The 22372-nt window shown below is 33.9% G+C and overlaps 2 protein-coding genes across 2 annotated transcripts in view; one reads left to right on the top strand and one right to left on the bottom strand.

The window, feature by feature from the left end:
* The first annotated feature begins 1880 nt into the window (after positions 1-1880).
* On the top strand, positions 1881-10495 carry LOC145570248 (uncharacterized). The gene is made up of 6 exons (XM_081629286.1): positions 1881-3093; positions 3224-3322; positions 5128-5238; positions 5433-5705; positions 6092-6343; positions 9992-10495. Exons 1-6 carry the CDS (start codon positions 2068-2070, stop codon positions 10169-10171), a joined length of 1941 nt encoding a protein of 646 aa, XP_081485412.1. The 5' UTR covers positions 1881-2067; the 3' UTR covers positions 10172-10495.
* Positions 10496-11128: 633 nt separating this feature from the next.
* LOC145570247 (callose synthase 10-like) overlaps positions 11129-22372 on the bottom strand; it is a 45737-nt gene continuing 34493 nt past the window's right edge. Inside the window, exons 40-51 of the mRNA XM_081629285.1 lie at positions 19808-19860; positions 18217-18393; positions 17852-17899; positions 17119-17277; positions 16802-16915; positions 16604-16692; positions 16341-16499; positions 14865-14967; positions 13593-13712; positions 13249-13299; positions 12971-13153; positions 11129-11661 (exon numbers count right to left, since the gene is read on the bottom strand). Coding sequence (XP_081485411.1) covers positions 11425-11661; positions 12971-13153; positions 13249-13299; positions 13593-13712; positions 14865-14967; positions 16341-16499; positions 16604-16692; positions 16802-16915; positions 17119-17277; positions 17852-17899; positions 18217-18393; positions 19808-19860 — 1493 coding nt within the window. The 3' untranslated portion in view covers positions 11129-11424. The remainder of the gene's footprint in view (positions 11662-12970; positions 13154-13248; positions 13300-13592; positions 13713-14864; positions 14968-16340; positions 16500-16603; positions 16693-16801; positions 16916-17118; positions 17278-17851; positions 17900-18216; positions 18394-19807; positions 19861-22372) is intronic.

Genomic DNA, 22372 nt, shown 5'->3' with positions numbered 1-22372 from the left:
TGTTGACTTTGACAATTTGTACAAGATTTGGTGATACTTATTTTATATTTCCTAATGTTCTTTTTATTACTCGTAGGATTTGGAAAGAACAAGAGAATAACTTTACATGTATTCATGGTTGTAATAATTCCCATGGGGATCTTAAACTCTTACTAGTTACTATCCTTTGTTACATGATTGATATTGTCTTATGTACAATTGTATGTATGTGCTTAATGTGGTAAGATTTTACAATCCTACCATGATTATGTTTTGAATTTTTCTTGCATGTTTTTCACTTATTGGCTTCACTGTAAATGTATAAGTTTTAGTTTGTCATTTTACCCGTAAACTATAAAAATCCAATCAATTTTACCGTGTTAGTTAGCAAAAGTTGACCCAACATAAAACTTTGGCCAAAATCAATTATAAGCATGCATTTATTTTAAGTTATTACCTATTGACTATTAGAAATATAAGAAGTGACATTGATAATGATATACACGAGATTTTAATTCAGGCCAAATCTTAACAATTACTCTATAAAATTTTAACCAAGTATAGTTGTGAATCTTAGGTTACACAAGCTCGTTAAAATTGATATTAAAAAAAAAAAAAAATGTGTAATAGCATTGTACTCGGTTTTTGCTTAAGTGAAAAATTTTCTTTTTACAGTTTTTTTTTTTTTTTTTTTAATAAAAAATTATCTAGAAACTCATTTTAAAAATTAATCCCATCAATCGTAAACTCGAATTCAAATTCAAGTAAACACATCTATACTTAGTATTTAAAAACACAAACCAAAATTGACACATGTCATCATTCTTTCTCATCTTTCTTTATTCATTCTCCCTTCTTATGTTTTCAAAGAAATTCTCTCTTAACCAAAATTGACACATGTCATCATTCTTTCTCATCTTTCTTTATTCATTCTCCCTTCTTATGTTTTCAAAGAAATTCTCTCTTCATCTCCCCCTTTATTTCTCATTACTTTTATATTTTGTAATCTTTATTTTAATTCAATAACAAATTAAATTTCCTAAACCTTCTCCTCTTCTCATTATTCCATCTATCAATTCAATTTATTCACATTCATAATTCATTTCTTTAATTTGACCCCTTATCTTCCCCCTCTTCTTATATAAATACAAATTTTCAATAAAGATATTTTCACACTCATTAAGTTTCAAAAACTAAAAAAATTAGAGAAACGTCTCTCAAAATTCTATGTGAAATTTCTACAACAATGAGGATGATGATTGAAAAGGAAAATATTGAGGTGGCAAGAATACTATGGAAATTCCATAGGATGACATTTTTTGTGTGTCATGGGGATTTAATTTTGAAGATATTAAGCGCAATATAAGAGACATATATTGGTAAAGACTAAAGAAGAATATCATGCCTTCACATTTGATGTAAAAATTGTAAAATTATATTAAGTGTTTGGTATTTACAAAGTAGTTTTTTATACAAATTGTTGATTAATATATCATGCGATAGAGATATGATTTTACGATTTTAAGCCATTTTTTCTACAACTATTAGTCTATTACCACTAATTCATAAAATATTATAATATGTCAAAAGACGATAAACTAAATTCATTCAAATAATTTGTAAAGGGTTTTTTTTTTTTTTTTTTTGGTGACAAGATAATTTGTAAAGTTTCAAATAAATTTATAATTTAAGCATAACCCGTGCGTAGAACGGGTCCAATAGCTAGTTGTTATTAAATTAAGTACTCCAAATTAATTGTCTTCAACAAAAAAAAAAAGTACTTCAAATTAATTAAATTAAATGCTAGTCAAAACTCGAACAACAATTTTAAAAACTACTCCAAATGATCACCTAAATAAATACAAGTACATCGTCTTATTCTTTTGAGTCCCATTTTAGACAATAACTTTATTCGTTTCTTTTGCATCCTTACATTCCATGCAAAAATACTTTGCACTGTATAATTTCAATACCTAATTCCATTTGCCAATAGTAGTAGTTGAACACATTCCTTTGTTATTCCCTCTTTTTCTCTTTAACGAAATCAATTTCCTTTTTTTAGGGTTTTGAAATGTTCAAGCTTCAACAATGGAGTTAGGGTTAGAATCATCATCATCAACAACCTGCCCTTTAGGGCTTTCTCTCACAAATCAGCAAAATTCAACAATTTCATCTGCAGAATCTTCTTCTCCATCATTTGATCGTCATCAATCTTCCGATTCCATCAACGATCGCCTCGTTTCTCTCTCTATTGACGCCGTTAATGGCGGCGAAGACGGCGATCCTAAGGTGGAGAGAGAAAACAATGAAGCAGAGAATGGGGAGATTGAGATTGTGAGGAGAAATGAATTGAAGGGTAGAAATAGTAGTGATGATGTTATTGCTGTAATTGAAGCCGCCGACAATGGCGATCGTACGGAGGAGATAGGAAACAATGAAGAAGAATGTAGGGAAGAAAAGAGGGAGATTGAGGATGTGATCATGAGTGAATTGAGTGGCAGAAGTAGTAGTAACAGCTTTGCTACCGACAACAATGGCGGTGAAGATGTTGATCGCTCGGAGGCGAAAGAGAACCGTAAATTGGGTGTGGAGGAAAAGCAGGGTATTGAGAACGTGAGCAAAAATGAGGGTAGTGAAGAGGTGTTAGCTTGTAGGATTGGTAGTGATAGGATTCAGACTGAAATCGAGTTGAGTAACAATGGCGGCGAAGATGGCGATCACACGGTGGTGATAGAAAACCATGAAGTGGAGAGTGGGGAAGAAAAGGGGGAAGTTGAGAATGTGAGTAGAATTGAGGATAGTGAAAAGGAGTTAGCCTGTAGGATTAGTAGTGATGGGTTTCAGACTGAAATCGAGGTGGGAAACAATGGCGATGAAGACGGGGATGGCACGGTGGTGATGGAAAACCATGAGGCAGAGAGTGGGGAAGAAAAGGGGGAAATTGAGAATGTGAGCAGAAATGAGGGTAGTGAAAAAGTGTTGAGTCGTAGAAATAGTAATAAGTTTCCGGTGAGGCCGGAGGCTGAGGATTGTACGTTTTATGTTCGAACTGGAACTTGCAAGTTTGGGATGAATTGCAAGTTTAATCATCCTCCTAATAATAGGAGATTTCAGGTGATTGAAGAGTTTTGTATTTGCTTTTGGGTTAATTTTTGTTTTGATTATTTGATTATAGAAATTAGTTGATGAGTTAATTGAAAAATAGATTTTAAATTTTTGGTTGATTTTTCTTCAAATGTTGTAGGGTGTTAAGGTGAGGGCAAAGGAAGAATGTGTTGCTGCTAATATACAGAAGGTGAAGGAAAAGGATGAATCTGTGGACAAAGAACAGATTGATTGCAAGGTGTATATATGTTTTCTTATTTATTTATTTTAAATGGATGAGTGATATCTTTCATGACAAAATCATTTGTTGATCAGTGTTCTTGTGAGTAGAGTAGTTAATGCTTAATACTCCTAATGTTTTTACTTTTAGCTTCTCATATTTAGCTCTTAGGACTGCTTAGAATTATATTTTCTCTTTGGTGGCTTAATATGATATTATTAGGTATAGTGGTGATTTTCTGTATAAGCATTATCGTAATCATATTTGTTTGAATCATTGTGGACCTCCAAAATAAAGGGACCAACAAAATACCTTAAATTAAGCACCTCTGACTAACATTGGATTACTGGCTGCTGAATTTTGATGTATTGAGTGAACTAGGATCCATCATAATATTGACAATCTTAGAGACTCTCAATCATACTAGACTTTGTGACCTATATGTATATATATTTAAATTTACCCAATTATCAATTAGTTTGGGCTAGAATTGGAATGCAGGGAATGATACAATGATCCAAAAAAAAAAAAAAAAACCAGTAATCAATCTCCTATGGTAATTCACCTTGATCCTCTTCCTCCATTTGCTTCTAGCCTTCTACCCATTGCTACTTGCTTTTGCAAGTTTCTTATGTCTTCTTTAACTTTTTCCGTCCATGTCATCTTGGGCCTCCCTCTGTCCTGTTGCCTTTGGAATACAGAGACGGAGAATGTTTATTCTTTTATCTATTTATTTTTTAATATACAGTAGTGCAACTGTGCAAGCTATATGAATTACGAACGAGTTTTCTTGGAAATCCATAATCTAAATTCGGAGGGAGGCTAACTTTTTATAGAGTACTGTAAGCAATGAATAGGTTTTCTATGCCAGGTAACATGAGTGGGTATTTTAAATGATCCCAATATTTGGGGAAAAAAAAAAATTATTGGAAGGAGGAGTACCTTGTGTTAATACCAAGGGAAGAAGAGGTGTTATCTAGATTCTAGAAGCATAGCGGTTTAGCAAGCGATATGCCTGAAGGCTGAAATAATAGCAGATATTGATTTATAAATAGTTGCTTGTGCCATTTGTTATATGCTTCTTGATTGACAGATAAAGTAGCCCAATATCGGATTCTTGAAGATGTAGTTATCTTAATCTTCAAGACAATCTTCAGTCTCTTACATCATGAGCTCCAGCTCTATCTTGGTGGTTAGAACGTCATGTAGGCTTTGTTGTTGCCGTAATGCTTTCTCTTGTGACTGTCTCGGCCCTAAACATGTTCTGATTGTCAGATTCTACCCTGGTGGTTAGCTCATCATACAGGCTTTGATGTTGCCTTGATGCAAACTCTTTTAGTGATCTAGAAACTGTCTTGCCCCAAACATGTTCTGATGATTTTTGAAGAGTGTCCCAGCTAAGTCATAGAGTTGTTTCATAATCTTATTATTCTTGACTGGCAAAGCCTATTCTTTTACGGTATCTTGTCTAATAAGTACATTGTGCATTGTGCTTCTGCTTCTGCCATTTTTACTATTAATATTCTGCATTTTTCTAACTGAAGCGACTGATTTATGCCCCATTCTATATGACCTTGGTTTAGCCTTACTTAAAACTGGTTAATGTTGTCTTGAATTTATCCATCAGTCATATTCATGTGATATATCCACACAATCTTTGAGTAAAAAGTAGTGTTATAAATGACCCCTTATTTTCTCGATTATGAAGTATTACCTAGAGTTTAATTAGATAGAATCTGATATATGCATCTTCGTAATTGACTGTTCACCATAACAAGTTTTTTTTGACTCTGCTATATTTTCGTCCTTTTCTCCTGATGCAGTACTTTGATCGTCCTGGAGGATGTAAGTTTGGGAAAGCTTGTAAATTCAATCACAGCAGAAAAACCAACCCTACCTCAAAGCTTAATTTTATGGGTTTGCCGATTCGTCTGGTACTAAAAAAGAACTCCATCATCTTGGTTGATATGTTCTTTGGAAACTAGAATTTTGTTGTGGTGATTAAATAGCATCTGTTTATTTCTGTAAACTTGTACTGTGTTTCTGGAATTAGTCTTCTTTTACATCTGAATTTGTTAACTTGTCCCGTTTCATTTGTGAAATTTGTGATGAGGTTCTGGCTTCACAGGGAGAAAAGGAGTGCCCTTTTTATATGCGCAACGGCTCGTGCAAATTTGGAGCCAATTGTAGATTTAACCATCCTGACCCTACCTCTGCTGGAGGACCTGATGCTTCGCCCAAATACAGCAATGGGGGATCCATCTTTGCACCTAATGCCTCGCATTCAACTCTTGAACCTTGGTCTCCTCCTACCACTTTGAATGAAAATCCTCCTTATATCCCTTTGATGTTTTCTCCAACTCAAGGTGTTCCTTCACAATCAGAATGGAACGCTTACCAGGTAGACTTTTCCTGACTCACCTTGATTACCTAGTATGTCAACGCTTTGTATGTTTGTTATACTTCAAGTACAGCGACTGTTTACTAGTGTCTTCTACTGTATTCTTCTCCTAGGCTGTTGAAATCTTTCTAAAGTATGCTTCTCTGAATAGAGGATATTTCTGCTTTTGTGGTTGGTATTTGCATTTTTGGAATTAGGAAAGTAGGTTGAGAAGCTGAGAGAGTTCTTTGGATTATGGAAACTTGAAAAAACAAAAAGAAAAAGAAAAAGAAAAAGAAAAGTGTAATAGTGATATCTTGAAATTATTTCCCTTTTTTGTCCTCTGATAGTTATCTCAATCTTGTCCTTTTTGTTTCCCCCCTTCCATGCATGTTAACATTGACAAGGCTCCAGTTTATCCACCTGAGAGGAGCATTCACATTCCACCAACATTTGCAATGAATAGTCAGTTACTAAAAAGGCCAGAGGAAATGCTGGGTGATGAATTTCCAGAAAGACCTGGCCAACCTGAATGCAGTTACTTCTTGATAAATGGCGATTGTAAATACAGATCTGCATGTAAATTTCACCATCCCAAAAATGTGATGGCTCAGTCACCATCGTGTCTTCTCAGTGACTTGGGTTTACCTCTAAGACCTGTAAGTTAACTAAACTTCCTAAGTTTATTACTTCTGTCAATTAATTACACCCTTCGTTTTTTTTAATATATATATATATATATATATATATATATATATATATATATATATATATATATATATATATATATATATATATATATATATATATATATATATATATTTGCATCACATATAAATTTGGCAACTTTATACGATATTTTTCCTGTCTCATCCCTAAAACCCCATTCAAAATACTCCCTCCGTCCCTTACTTACATTCCTGCTTTCCTTTTTTGGTGTTTCAAAATTACATTCCTACTTTCCCTTTATAGTAAGTGAATTTTTACCAAATATTCCCAAATTATCCCTAAATAGTTGTGATGTGGTATTATTTTAATTATTTTTCTACTTTGCAATTAATGGTTGCACATAAGCCATAATTTTCTCACTCATATTTTCTTACTCATAATATTCTGAATCCATGTGCAACACTATAATCGAATATGATTGGTCCTTTTATTTTTCATAAACAAATGTGATTGGTCCTTTTTCATTTCAAAGGATTGATGATATGTGCTTCATTTAATATCATTCTATCTTTTTTTTTATTCAAAGATAGCAATAAATGTCTTGTAATTCCCAGTATACTTTCTAATCATGGGTTTTAAGGTTACTCCAAGTTCTTTAATTCCCGTGTAAATTTAGAAATAGGAATGTAATTAAGGGACGGAGGGAGTATATTATTCCCTCCATTTTTTTAAATGCATCACTTGCAATTACACAGTGTGTTAATTTGCTTTAAAATTATATGGTGCAAGTGGGAAAGTGGATGATTAATTTGAGAAAGAGTATGTGAGAGATCAGTTTTTTTATTTTCATATAATTATTTAAGTGAGGACCATGAAAGAGAGAGAAGTGATAAAATACTTTGAAGTGGGGTTTTAGGGAAGAGAGAGACGTGATGCATTTAAAAAAAAAAAAAAAAAGGGAGTATCATTTCTCTCTTTTATGGTCCCTAATTAAATGATTTAAAATCTACTCTCTCATGTGCTAAAATGCTATCTCATTCATGGTCTCCATTGTACTTTTATCAAAATAAATTAATCATCCACTTGCCCCACTTGCACAATATAATATTAGAGCAAATAAACTTTCCTAAAACTCTATGCATCATCAAGTGATGCAAATTAAAAAATAGGCGGAGGGAGTAATAATTAGCTAGATTTTATCAAAATTAATTGATTATTTACTTGCCCACTTGCACAATATAATATTATTAGAACAAATAAACTCTCCTAAAACTCCATGGATGTCAAGTGATGCAAAAAAAAAAAAAAAAAAAAAAGGGATCAATGGTAAACCCTAAGTATCTTTAATAATTCATTGGTAACATTAATGATATAAACTCGAACTTTTTAATTTTCTCAGTGGTAAACGTTAAAAAAACTTGTTTTATCAATGGTAAACCCTAAGTATCTTTAATAATTCATTGGTAATATTAATGATATAATTAAGTGATTCTTAACCATGGTAAGCCTTTAAAAAAAAAATAAATTGAAATTACTAAAAAGCCTCTAATAATAAAATTATATTAAAAATATATATATATGTTACAAAAAAAAAAAAAAAAAAAAAAAACCCAAACTCCTCCTTGACCCCCTAGCCACCAATAGCCCCCTCCCCTTGCCGGGTGCCAACCTCCTGTCCGGAAACGCCCGGCCTAACCCACCCCGGCCGACGACGTAGCTTCCCCCGCCCCTACCTAAAACCACAAGAAAACCCAAACCTATTTTCTGTGTTCGGTTTTAAAACCTAAACGGGTTTGGGTTTTCATGTGTTTTTGGGTGGGGTTTATGATTTTTGGGTTGGCAAATAGAAGAGGAGGATCGACGGGGAGGATGGCTGGTTTTTGAGGTGGTTTGGGGTGGGGTCGAGGTCGGCGGTGGGGCGGTGAGGGAAATGGGAGGTAGTGGGGAGATCGAGTTGAGGGGAAAGAGAGGAGGTGAAGGCGGGGGTGGATGGGCCTCGCTAGCTGGGCTTCGCCGTGGGTGGGAGCTTGGCCGCTGGCAGAGGGAGGACCTGCCAGTGGCTAGGTGGGGTAGGGGAGGAGTTAGGTTTTTTTTTTTTATTTTTTAATTATTATTTTAAAATAATTTTTTAAATAATTTAATTTTATAAGGTTAGATTAGTCATTAGTGCCCTAGTTAAGTAGGGTTAGCCAAATAATTACATAAAATCATCATTAATGTTACCAATGCATTAGTAAAGCTAATTAAGGTTTATTATTGATAATAAATTTTTAAAACGTTTACCACTTAGAAAATTAAAAAGTTTTCACCAAAGAGAAATTCCCCCCCCCCCCCAAAAAAAAAAAAAAAAAAAAAAAAAAAAAAAAAAAAGAAAAACAGAGGGAGAAATCATTAATTAATTAGACTGATAGGGGACATTTCTAAGTAATTGAGTTGAAATGCCACAACCTTCACTATTTTTATGTTACATCTCTGCCATACCAATGTAGTCTTCAATTTATATTCAAGGGTAATGTGGGAAATCAATGTTTGACATAGTAAATTTAGATATTGGTCTGTTATTTTGGACAACCTTAAATTGAAATGTGGCCTATTTTTTAGGGACATGGGGAGTATATTGTCATGCTATGCATGTTGGTTTAAAAAGCAGCTAGTCCCGTACTAGACTGTCTCATACACAATTGTTAGACCATGCTTAGTAGTACGTGAGTTGGATAGGTCGGTGAGGTGGCATGTGGTCTGCCCTTTACTAGTTGTCTGACAATCATTTACAAGATTTTGTAAAAAAGTAGTAGCATCAAATGTGAAATTAAAGTATCTTCTTTCGTTTAAGGTTAAGGTTGTGTTAATCCATGCTGGTAGGTATTAGTTTTTATTTTATTCATAAATTTTATATGTGAGAACCCCCTACTTATCTGTTCACATGGAATACTTAAAAGTCTTCTACCAATATGGACTTCTAAAATAAACTATAAAACGTGGCTGGTAGGTAATGAGAATATGAAAATTCTACGAATAAAAATAAGTGCCTTTAATGTTGTGATAAAGTGATTAAATTTGAGATTGTATCGTCCATGGCTAGAAAACACTGAAAATTTAGGCTATGAACTTTCTGATCAAAAGTTATAGTAACTTTTCTGCTGCAATAATGGAGTTTGTTGCTATGTTCCTATATCTGGTTACACCATGCACCCAAATTATCTTATTTATTGTTTGTGATATATGTTCTTTTTTGAGACTGTTTAATGCATTATTCAAGTTTATTTTTTCACCTTAAGTATTATAATCTGATGTAATTTGACTGAATTTAGTGAATGTAATTGAAAAATGATTATTGTTAGGAATATAGGAAAATATATTATTGTGATATATTTTCCATATAGATCTTGTGATATTATATTTAGGATAATAATATATCTTAGTGATATTCTAAGATAGATTTATGGAAGTCTATATGATAGAGTTTTATATTGTGTAGGTTATCTTTTGTAGGCTATAAATATTAGCCAAGATCATCAATACAATTCAAGCTACTCTCTCATAAATAATTGATAATTTGTCAATTATTTATGTATTATTCTTCAAAATGCTATCTCAATTTTTCTGACGTTGATTGCTGCTTTGATGTGAGGATTCAGGGTGAAAATGTTTGCAGCTATTACAGTCGATATGGAATTTGCAAATATGGTCCTGCCTGTAAATATGACCATCCAATAAACTATGCTCATTCATCTGAGTTGACTGTCTCAGCAGTAGATCAGACTCCAGTTTTAGGTGACTCCATGGTCAACAACCAGGCTATGGCAGCTGAATCCTAAATGGTAAATCTGAAGCACGAATATATTTATGCATTAGATTTGAGAAAAATGCCTTGTAATGACTATTATTCAGGTTAGAATGAGTTTCAAGAATACTTCTCTTGCTGTCAAGAACTTGTTGAGGCTGATGTTTTCTTATCAAAGTTATACTTGAGAGCAACTTGTAAATTATATTTCAGATTAATGTGTAAATGTAAATTATTAACTTCAAAGCTCTTTTTGCTGAACACATGTACACCTGCGATGTTTTTAGCTGTCCGAGCTTGACAGTGATTAGTGTATATTTTACTTGCTAGGAATTGCATTTTTATTTTTGAGAAATAACATCTGTTTCAATATGATTGCAAATTTACAACACAGTTTGAACTATTAATGCTAAATTTGATGACTTATTTTTGAGGCAACACACTTTGCACTATTAATGCTAACTTTGATTTCTAATTTTTGAGCAAGAACAATATGTAAGGGGAATAACTTGTAATGCTAACTTCCTCTCATATCATGAAATTATGAGTTTATATTTTAGCTAAGCTCAAATAAATGGAAATTAGATGAATAAAATGGATCCTAAATCATAAATCTAAGGTATTAAGCCCCATTTAGTGGCTCTTGGGAGTTCCTGCCGGCCTCTCCTGTGCCACCTGCATGTAGTGGGGGTCTTTAAAGTTTCGTATTCACTTGCCTTTATATTTACACAGCTTTCGTTTAGTAGCTTCATGCCACTCGCACATTAGTGAAATATAGTACTTTTTTCTTTCATTTAATGCCTATTGGCAATCAAAACGTTCGGTTATCAAGATTCATTAGAACTTGAGCAAGGAAATATCTCCAAGAATGAAATGAAGCATTTCCAAGCGACATTCCAGGATTCCATTATGGTGAAACGAATTCTGGCGCAGTCTGGTCAGCTCATCTGTTTATTCAGTACACATCAGTAGATAGTTAAGAGGATCAAACAAGACCACAAAAAAGTAACTGCTTCTCATTGATATATCTGTATCTTCGGGCATATACAAAATCAAATCCCCATCCCCAACCAAAATAAAAATAAAATGAAATAATGAGAGATAAAAGCTAGAGTTCAAAATTGGTACAAGGAAGCTAAGCTAAATCATCAGAAGCCATAACCATAACGCTTTCACTATGTCTGAACACTTGATCAGCTCTCAATGAGGAATTTGATCTTACAGCTTAGCCACATAGTAATTGCTAATGTTTCCAGGCTCCAGCAGACCTTAATATATTCCCATTCCTCACATCTGAACATTGGCTTTGTTACCAGCAAGAATCTTTGAGATCTCGAGGCCTCGACTAAAGGCTTGGTTGAAGAGAAGCCGAGACTGAAAGGTTGAGACAAAGGGGAACCAAGAAAGAACTGCAATAGGGGCAAAGATCATCATACCCATCCCAGCATCATACATTCTAGCAAACTCCCTGATGGAATCCCACAAACCTATGCTTCTCACCAGCTTCTTCCAAGTAATTGCAAGCTAAAACAAAAACGAAAAAGGATTATATTAAATGGTAAACCAGTGACAGATGAAGGGGTCATACTAAAGTAAGACAAAAAATAGTGGTCTTAAAATAACCAGAACTATGTAATGCAATTTTCAGTTTCCACAAATAAAGTGCATTTCAGCATTGGTCATTAGTACATGATACAAACAAACCAAGATGCCATTCAAGTTTATAGCAGGATGATCCAACCCTGTCATGTGCACTGATAACAATTTGTATTATCACCAATTTATGGCTGTACTTGGCAATCAGTAAAATGCCTCTCATAATTTTATTTTCAGTTGAGGCCTTAAAACATATCTTTATTTTTTCAATTAACACTTAACCCTTCATAATATTCAGAATTATTTATTTTGCGCATTAGTACATAGCAATTACAAAGTATTAATTTACTTTTTTTTTTTTTAAAAAAAAAAACACTACTACTCCCTCCATGTTTTAATAAGTGTTAAAGTTTGACCGGCACATAATTTTAGGCAAATAAAATAAGAGGTAAGTGAGGTAGTTGGAATATTAAAAAATTATAAAAGAAAGATTGTGGGGTTAATAGTTTATTGAAAACTAATGAACTGTGAGAGGAAAAATATAATAAAAAATTAGAAGTGGATTTGGATGGGGATCATGAGATGAGAGATATAATATTTTAATGTAGCTTTTTGCCAAAAAAGGAAGTGTAATACTTATTTAAACACGGCTGGATTTGGTAAGTGTAACACTTATTAAAACACGGAGGGAGTAAGTATCATGTCTTACAAGTATCAGGAATTCAATGTATAAATTGATGCAACTTCATTTTAAATATAATCCTAGGAAATTAGAGTGTGGCAAGATACCTTCTATCCTACAACTCCAATGATGGATTTACTCCCAGTTTCAATTCCTAGTAATTTTCTATAGACATCCCAATTTCTTTTCTCTTTCAAATTTCAATTAAGTTTCCCCCTTTTATTTTCCTTCTATGTTTGTGAGTGCATATGATTGGGAGGCTTCCTCCACTTTGTTTATTCTTATTATCACATGCAACCTTTCTAGGGCTCAATGTTTTGGAAGAAAAGGACTCTTATAGTTCTCTTAGTTCATGTGTTCTTTCATTTGTTTTCATATTTTTCATTCACCTCTTGATTCCTTATTTAATTTGTGTGTGCAAGAATGCAAGCAATGTGTGTCTGCCTTTCCTTTCTTTGTTTCTCTCTCATTCATATTATCATTTTTTTTTCCCCATATATAGCACACTAATAATAAAAGCACTAATAGTCCTAATACAGAGTAACATAAACTTACACAGAGAATTCCCCATCCAGTTGCAATGAATGCGAGGACACAGGCAAACAAGTCTGGAATAGTGAGATCAGTGAGGATTATAACAAGGGCAATGGCAGCAACAAGTCCTAAGGCAGTGACTCCCTGGAAAAATCGCATCCATAACTGGAATCCAGCATACTTTTTGGGACTAAAACTGAAAATCTGCATTTAACCATGAAAGTGTATTTGATTTTGTAAGGTGAAATGGACAATTGGTATTTGAGAATGTGAAATTCAAATATGGAAGCATACTATACCTTGAAGATAATGACAATGACTGCTAGAATAATCCAAGAGAAGCCATATAGCTGGACATAAATAGCAATGATCAGCATGATAAAATGAAAACATTCAACCAGAAATATCAAATAACTTTACATATTATAACCGTCGCTAATATGCCCCCTTCACCACCCCACCCCCTCTTCAGAAGGCAGGAAAAAACAGTACAGAACTGCATGAAAAACCAAAGACGGTGCACGTAGGTCCACTTTTTCATAATAAAACACTCACCCTTTGAACCACAACTCTAAAATCAAAGTAAAACAGACTAGCAAAGTGGATATGAAATAAAATTTACAATGAAGATTAAGACACTAACCGCCAGTGATGTGTTTGATTTCATAACATGAAGTTTGTACACAATACCGTACTGAAACATGAAAAACCTTAAGCTCAAAATTGTTTCCAGAATACAACCCCTCCAAGTATGGATATGCACCTGCAAAGACATAAGCAATGTTGGGAATTAAGCGGAAAAAAAAATAAATAAAGAAAAAAGTTTACAACTCAATTGTTAGAAAAACAAGGTAATAAACAAGAATACACGGAGAACCTGAATCGAAGTTATACACTATAGCCAATGACACTGAATATATTTTCTATGGAAAAACCAGACTCAGAGACAAATGATAAATGCCGCAAAAATCTGTTTTTATTTTTTTTTAATTATTGCGGTAGGATTCAGCAAACCATAAGCTTTACCACAATAGGTCAAAAATTCAACATCTGCACTCAATTTTCATTAGATCTTTGTAAATCACCCAAGAGAACGAGAGTGAATCCTCAAACCTAGGGCTTTTTCAAAATATAAGAACGAGAAGGGATTACTTTCTTAGCATACAAGACACCTATGGAGTAAATTAATTAAAAATTTAACACACATCATTGTGACACAACTCAATGACTCTTTGATCAGTTATGTAATAGCTCACTGATTACACCAGTCAGCACTAATGCAAGCATCATGGTTTCTTTCAGGAACATGTTGACCTATAGGTGTTAACTGTAGTAATCAGAGAGCACTTAAAAAATCCAACCAACTCTAAAAAAAACTAATAATTAGGGTTCGTTTGGCATCGCTGAGGTTTTCTGTTTTTTTGGTTTTTTGTTTTTCAAACTCATATGATATATGTCATATAATGAAACAAAAATTAGACAAACTTATTAAAATCATGATAATTTTGAAAACTGACAACAGAAAAGTGAAAACACCTTTTTCTTGTTTCCTGTTTTTGGTTTTTTGTTTTCATTTTTTATAACGTCAAACTTTAAGCTATATCCAACAAGTCTTGTCACTGGTGGATCTTGGTCGAAAATATTGAAGGGGCCAAGAGTCCAGTTCAAAACTAATCACTATGTCCCAATATTTTATAAGTAAAATAAGGGTTAATTAAGTTTAATGACTAATTAATCAAAATTACAAGACTGGCCATAGTGGAAGGTCTCTCTATGAGTGTTATAAGTTTATATTTGAGAAGCATCAGCTTCCTTATAAATTCATTAGCTGAATAAACCAACAATCAAGGAAAGGAATGGCTTATTATTACACCATTCCATTTACAACTGAGTGTGATATAACTGTAAAACAAACCTGTTCTTCATCCCACCAAGATTCCCAGCTATGTTCTCCTTTTATACCAACTCCACCCTTGTATAGAAGCCAACCGGCCCAGTCATCCAAATCTTCCACAGTCCTAATGAATATGATAGAAGTGAAACTTAATTAACGGGTGACAAATTACTAAGATTTGAAACAAAGGAATCAGAGTTGTTCAATACTGTGTCGTTGAACTAATAAATTTCACATGCCATGTTGATAAGATAGATTGAATTTCCATGGATTGTTTCAGTCTATAACTGTTTCAAATCAAATTTATTATCAATGGGCATGAATATACAAAATCATTTGCAGTCATTTTTATCAGCAGCCTACACCCGGCAATGACAGACATGCCCATCACAGCCACCCGTCAACTGTTTCCTTTCTAATCAGCTGAAAACTACTACTCCCTCTGTCCCAAAATACTTCTTCCCATTTCTTTTGGGCACGCAATTTAAAGAGTCACATGAGCTGAGGCAAGGTAAGTAGATAATGAGTGGAAATCTAAGTTAGTGAAATTTATTCCATATATATGGAGATATATATTGACTTTTGAGTGAGTTGGTGGAGGAGAGGAAAGGAAGGAATTGAAAATCAAAGGGATGAAAGGTGAAGTCATTTACTAAGTCTCAATTAAAATAAGAAAATGGGAATAATTATTGAAGTTGGGACAGACAAAACTGGAAATTTTAGGAAGATTACTGTGGGACAGAGGGAGTTGTTTCTTCACAGAAAACCCCATACTTTAATGATGATGGATGACCTGGAACAAAATTAGCTTATTGTTCTGATCTGATCTATCCCTAAGGATCCATAAGTTGAGTTAAACTAAAGTCACCAGCAATAATATATACAACAAACAAACTCAGCCTTATAATTATTAGCCAAGCATATAATAGATTAATCTATTTTACACCCTTTTAAAGTCTCTATAGCTGCATTAATCATATTAACAACCTACAAGTTGGACACCTAACTCCATACCAAAAGCAAGAAAAACAAACACCAGCCAGTACGAATCCCCTGGAGGTAGAATTAGAGGAGCTCCAGATGTAAGCAGACTTCCCTTGTCCATCAGCAGTTCAGAATTTCATATTCTAATTTATACCCAATTTCCAGTAACATAGAAATTAGGTTTTATATCTCATTCCATTTAAAGTCTCCTACTATTTCTGGTCAGCCTATCTTTTCTTTTCCTTTATTCTCCTTTTTTCATCTCTTTTGGAAAAACAATGTGGGGCCAGGTGAAGGGTCATGTGGTGATGGCAAATTAACAATCAAAGGATTACAACTTTACAAGTCGTAAAACAAAACAGTGATAAAAAAATATAAGTAGACTAGAAATACATACCTAGGGAGCTTATATGCCCCTTGAAGCCAGAGGGAACACATGAAGATAAAAATGAATTCGTAAAACTAAATGGTGAAAAAAAATGTCAGAAGAAAATACATCTCCATGGAGCTTACTTTTGCCACTCGAAGCCCGAGGGATTAAAGATGTAAGGGGCAAAGAGCCAGGAGATAACAAGGAACCAACTGCTGAGTGTCAATAGCACAAAAGAGACAGCGCCACCCTTTGTGTAGCCATATGCGATGTAAATAGTGAGCAGCAATGCCACTTCAAGCCTGTAGCAAATAGTGACATGCTAAGACTTAAAAGATAGTTCATAAAATGTATGTCCACATTAAGTCAACACTATCTGTTCATATATTTACAAGCTAATACTCACGCCTTAATGAAATGACTTCTAGAGTAAAGCCTGTAGTTCTCAGCGAATTTGATATGCTGGACAACAAATCCCCTACCAGTAGCCCTATACTGTTAACAATAATCATTTAAAAAAATGTTAAGAAATGCAGGCAAACAGAAGAAAATACAAATTTTTAAATGAAGACATGATATACAAAAGTTAAGTAGAAGCATATACTTTGGCACCTCCATGCAAAATAGTGCGACCAAAGTAATGAGTCCTTGTTCCTAATGAGAATGTGAAGAAGACAGAACATAACTGCAGCTGCATAGTAATGAAACTGAAGATAGCCTGCACGTGATCATAAAATCTTCTTAAGTGATAGAAAATGGCTGATCAATTGAATTAAAGTGATTGGAAAGAAATCTGGGAAAGGCAAATGATAAGTTCAATGAAAAATTAATTTTTAAATGGATAACATCAAGATCATTTAAGAAACTTTGCTGGAAGCACATCTGAGCTATCAATATTAAAGGGAGAATAAGCAGTTAAACCTTTAGTAATCCAAGTTCTAGTATGAATCCCATTATCATTGGTACAGCAGTAAAAACTCCAATTTGAACTAAGAACTGGGCATTTAGAACTGCATCCAAAGCTGAGCTTCCATAAATTCTGGCATCTTTTGCGATCCCTTCATCAAGTCCAGAGAACGCCTGAGTATATACAAAGGCTTGGCATCAGAACAACAATGAACTTAGAACAGCTATGCAATGAATATTGCAACAATTTAAACAAGCTTGGTCAATAATCCTCTATGTATCTAATAAATGGTGCTTCAAACTGTTGTAGCAAAAAAATTTTGTGAAAAATAACGGGACATGTAAATCTAGATAAAAATTTCAAAGAAAATTCCTTAGTTCCTGTAACTACATATCTTTTTAGATTTCAAATTCCAGAAGAAAAAGAAAAAATGCATTGCCTTGGAATAATTCCAATACAACTCTCAATTTGAATACCGTAGTACATAATGCACTGAACTTTATTCAACTCCCTAATATATTGTATCTAGTGAAATAAAATATCAAAAGAATATCAAATGAATCACCTGTAAGTCACGTTATTTTGATACAACTACCAAAAAGAAATTTAACCCAAGAATTATGGGATGGAGTTCATTATCAATTAAAACTGATTTGAGTTCTACCAAACCAGAATACTTGCAATGAAATTATTCATGCGATTCAAGAAAGCAAGGAAAAACAAAGTCTTCTATCTAGATAAACTTACCAGGTATACCCTTCCATATAAGAAAATGTATATAGTAAGAACTGTCATCTGCATCGAAAAGAAATTCAATGATGTCAGCAATAAGAATGATCAACTAACGAAAAACAGCAACTTCTGAAATAAAATTAAGGTAAAAGGTGCTCCCTCTCTCCATTATTGTTTGCCCCAATTTCATTTTATTCCGTCACTTTCAGTTTGCCCCATTACTTTTGGGTACAGATGACCACACCTTTTCTCACAACCATTACGCTTGGTCCCACCAATTTTCTCTCTCATTAATTTCTTCCAACCAAAGATTAAAAAAGTAACATTACCTCTATGGAGCAAAAAAGGACAGAGAGAGAGAGAAGAGATGACAAACTTACCATCGTGCACACATAATAACCCACAGTAGTAAAGTAGAAAGAAAGCATTCTGAAGAAGTCAAAAAGCTGCCCAAGCCTGTACACATCTCTACTGAGGACCTGCTCTCCATTTCCTCCAGCAACCTTACCCTCAAACAGAGCAATTTGGTTCAACCCAACATCTCTTCCTTTACCAACCTATACAATGATAAATAAATTAGGTCTTAGTCTTGCCACCAATTCCTAGACCATGCAAAAGATTATTATTTTTTTTTTCTTTTTTTTTTTGGGGGGGGGGGGGGGGGGGGGGGGAGTGGAAACTTTACATAGTGGCCACATATATTTGCAAATTCCAGGTGGTGGATCTTTTTTTGCTCTTTCCTTTAGTGAGATTTTACTTATGCATAAGTAATTAGGGTGTTCCAAACTTAGTTTTAAAAGGCGCAAATGGTCCTTGCAACCTAGGCGCAAGACGAAGGCGCGCGCCTTTTGTATGCAAGACGCATGTATTTATTTATTTCAAATTATTTTTTACTTTGATTGTACTTAATACCAATTAAAAAGATTCATAATAAATTAAATAATGATATATGTAAAGCTAAGGTAGTCTGAATTTGAAAAAATGTCCATCATTCTTCAATTTATAACTTAAATCTTAGTTATTTTCCTTGAGGCGCAAAGCCGCGCCTTACCAAAGGCGCTTGGAGGCGCACGAGGTGCGTGCCTTCCGTAGGTGACTTGAGCCTCGCCTAGCTAAAGCCCATTTCCCTGGGAGCAAGGCGCGCTTTTTAAAACCAAGGTTCCAAGTGACATTAACATAGCTAACCTACGCTTAATACATTAATATACTAACTTACATCTATGTGTACTACTACCAACCAACCACCACCAACCATATTGCCCTCTTGCACAGCCCCACCAATCCCACCACCCACCCACCAGCTACCTCTAACAAACCCATGCTAGCTAACCCCAACATAGCCTAAGGGTGGTTAAGAGGGATGTTATCTATGGTTAGGTTAGTGATCTATGATTAAAGTTTAAAAGCTATCATTAAATTGTGAGTTAGCCATTTAAACGAGTCATTGGAGCATACTATGTATATACACATAACCACATGGTCTCTTTAGGAACAACCAAAAAAAAAGAAAAAAAATCCACCAAAGTAAAAAAGCCATCACGTAGAATTTCCCTAAAAAAAGGTAAAAACTTGAAGGGAATAATTTTTCATCTAAAAAAAGGAGATTGAACTTCAAGGGAAATAAATCTGATCTACAGAAGTAGAAAAAGTGACTTTAGGTCCTGTTAACTTCACATTAGTAAAATAATATCCAGTAAAAATAATTTCAATTCAGTAAAAAAAAATTCAGTTTAGTAAAAATAAGTTAATTTTAGCAAAATTAAGTCGGTTCAATCAAAATAAGTTTTAATCTGCAAAAATTAGTAACTTTAAAGAACAAATATAATAGAGAATCCGTTAATAAATTTTTCTTTCTTATTAAGCAAAAATAAGTATAAAGAATAGGCCCTTACTTTAGGAGGTGAGTAAGATGATAAAAAAATATATATATAAAAAAAAAATAAAAAAAAAGTAGATAGTAGTCAGCAAAACCTGTATATACTCATGGTGAGTGATATTTCCCTGACGCAAGGTAGAGTTAAAACCTGCAACATTTGGAGCAACACAGAATTATAACAAAAAAATATTGTGAAAAAAATAGTGTTTACCAACTTTTGCGGTAGCGGTAAAGGACAAGACTATAAAGAAAAGTTCCGCAGATAATCGTTAAGAGACATTAATACAGACAATATACAAAACTAATCTCCCATGAGACTATACTTTGTTAGACCAAATCTAACGACTTTGGGAGCAACAATGAACTTATTTTCAAATCACAACAAAGTTCTTGTTTATCACACTATTAAAGAAAACTAAGGAATTTCTATTCTGAATCATAAACAATGTTGACATCCAGTAGAACACTACCGAACATTGACCAACTCACTAAGAGATACACAGCTTGCTATGCAAATTTAGAAACAGTAGCAACCCCAAGTAGTAGATAGTCGGGTTAACATATCAATAACTCGGCCATTTAGGCAACTAGTCCTTCCATAGTTTATCACTTGCTCTATTTCTCCGGTCACGGGATTTAAGAGGAATAGTAGAAAGTATTATTTTATGATGGAAATGGGGTTGGTTGAAGAATTAAAAAATATGAAAAAGACAAAAGTGATATAAGTGCGGAGAAGAGAGAATATGAAAAATATTAAATATGGTATTAGGGAACACTAGTGGGAGAAAAATAATAAGATATTGTTAAAAGTTTCCAAAAAAGGAAATAAAACAAGTAATACGACTGCTAAAGGAAAGTGGAGCAAGTATTAAAATATTAGAGGAGTATAATAAAGTTGAAAGAAAGTCGCACCTTGCACCATTTAAATTCAGCGCATAGTATAAAATACGGCCGATACGTCGCGATTCGGCCGATATGTACCAGACTTCAACCCTACCGATCAGAGTTTTCCCGTTTTGATGCGATGTTTTTCAAAACGCCGAGATTTTAGCCGATTCGACCGATACGAACTAAATTTCGCCCATATTGACCGATATTATCTCACAGCTGGCTAATTTTCAGCAAAGTACTTGCTTAAGAAGGGTAAAGAAAGGGGAAAATGAAAAAAAAATGGAGAAACCTCCATGAAAATCTAGAGTTCTTTCCTGAACTCGAAGAGGAGAAAGAAGAGTGAGCTGGCAGGGTTTATTTATTTAAATAAATTCACTAAGTGGGTAGGTGGGGATAGTAGGGCAGGTTATTTTTAGGAAAGTTAAACATCCTCACGCTGCCAAGTTTTCAATTTAGTACCGTACTACTTTCGTATATTGTATATTACGCTGTGTACTACTCCTAACTTTTAAAAGTGAAATTTGACTGTCATTTGGGAAAAAAAGCCTTAAATTAAATGGATTAATTATAAAATTTAAATATTAAATAAAATAAAATTTTAAAACATAGTTTTTGGTTTAAATAAATTTCAAACAAAATTCTGCCGCTACAACCGCGACCCAGCCCGCGACTAACGCATCAATCCCGTTACCGTGATACCGCGATCGCGACCGATACCGCATTTTTATTCTATGATTCAGCGTAGGTCCAATTGTTTGGGCCAATGACTGGGTTTGTTTGACTAATCGCTCACAAATCACATATTATAGATCAGTATAAAATGTGTCATTGTTCAACACTTTTTCATAATATTCACATATCAGTAATTCTCAAATATCACCTAGTAACCAACCACTCAAATTTCCCATGTACTTTTCCCTCCAGCCCACTATTTTTTTGTCACAGATTCCAAAGTAGACAAAAATGAGAGACAAATGTTGTAATATAAAGAGCCCTAATTTACTCATCCATATACAGATTGCACAATCTAATTATCACTTTGAAATTACACAGCTTGGAATTCAGTCAAATAATAATGTGATGTCTTGATCTCATCTACCCTAACACTAAGGGGGAGTTTGGTTTGTGCAGGGGAAAGGGGATGGAGGAGAAAGGAATGAAACCCCCTTTATTGCACATGATGTTTGGTTATAAACAAAGGAAATTGAAATTCATAATGCTTATCTCTACTCTGCCACCACTTTTTTGCTCTCTCTTCCTTACCCACCATCATTACCACAAAGCTCACCACCAACTAATTAACAACCAATGAAATAATAGAAGATATAGGACTAGATTTTTCTACTAGCTTGTATCATGCAAGCTCCTTGAATGTTCTAGAAAATTCTTATAATTGTAAGTAATAAAAAGATATGCTTTGTGTGTTTCAACAAAAAAAAAGAAGATATGCTTTTCGAATATTCTAGAGCATTATGGCTACAAGAATGATGAAGGGAGTTCTAAAATATTCTAGCTATACCTATACACAAGCCTTCCTACATATCAAGCCTCCTTGTATACAATCCACATTCTCTACTACGATTTCACTATTCCCTTCTGTACTACTCCTTTGTGAGTTTATTTCTAATACATAGTGAAAGTTAGTATTCATAACACTTACCCCTAATACTTCAGGGTACTTATATAGTTGTACTCCCTAATTTTCATATAGTGGATTTTTCTGCTCGGCAATGGTGGGTTTTAGCCTCTATTGAGAATTTTTCACACGT

This window comes from Chenopodium album, chromosome 12 (genome assembly GCF_948465745.1).
Source record: "Chenopodium album chromosome 12, dcCheAlbu1.1, whole genome shotgun sequence".
In the NCBI taxonomy this organism is placed as follows: Eukaryota; Viridiplantae; Streptophyta; class Magnoliopsida; order Caryophyllales; family Amaranthaceae; genus Chenopodium; species Chenopodium album.
This window is presented reverse-complemented; position numbering and strand designations above follow the sequence as displayed.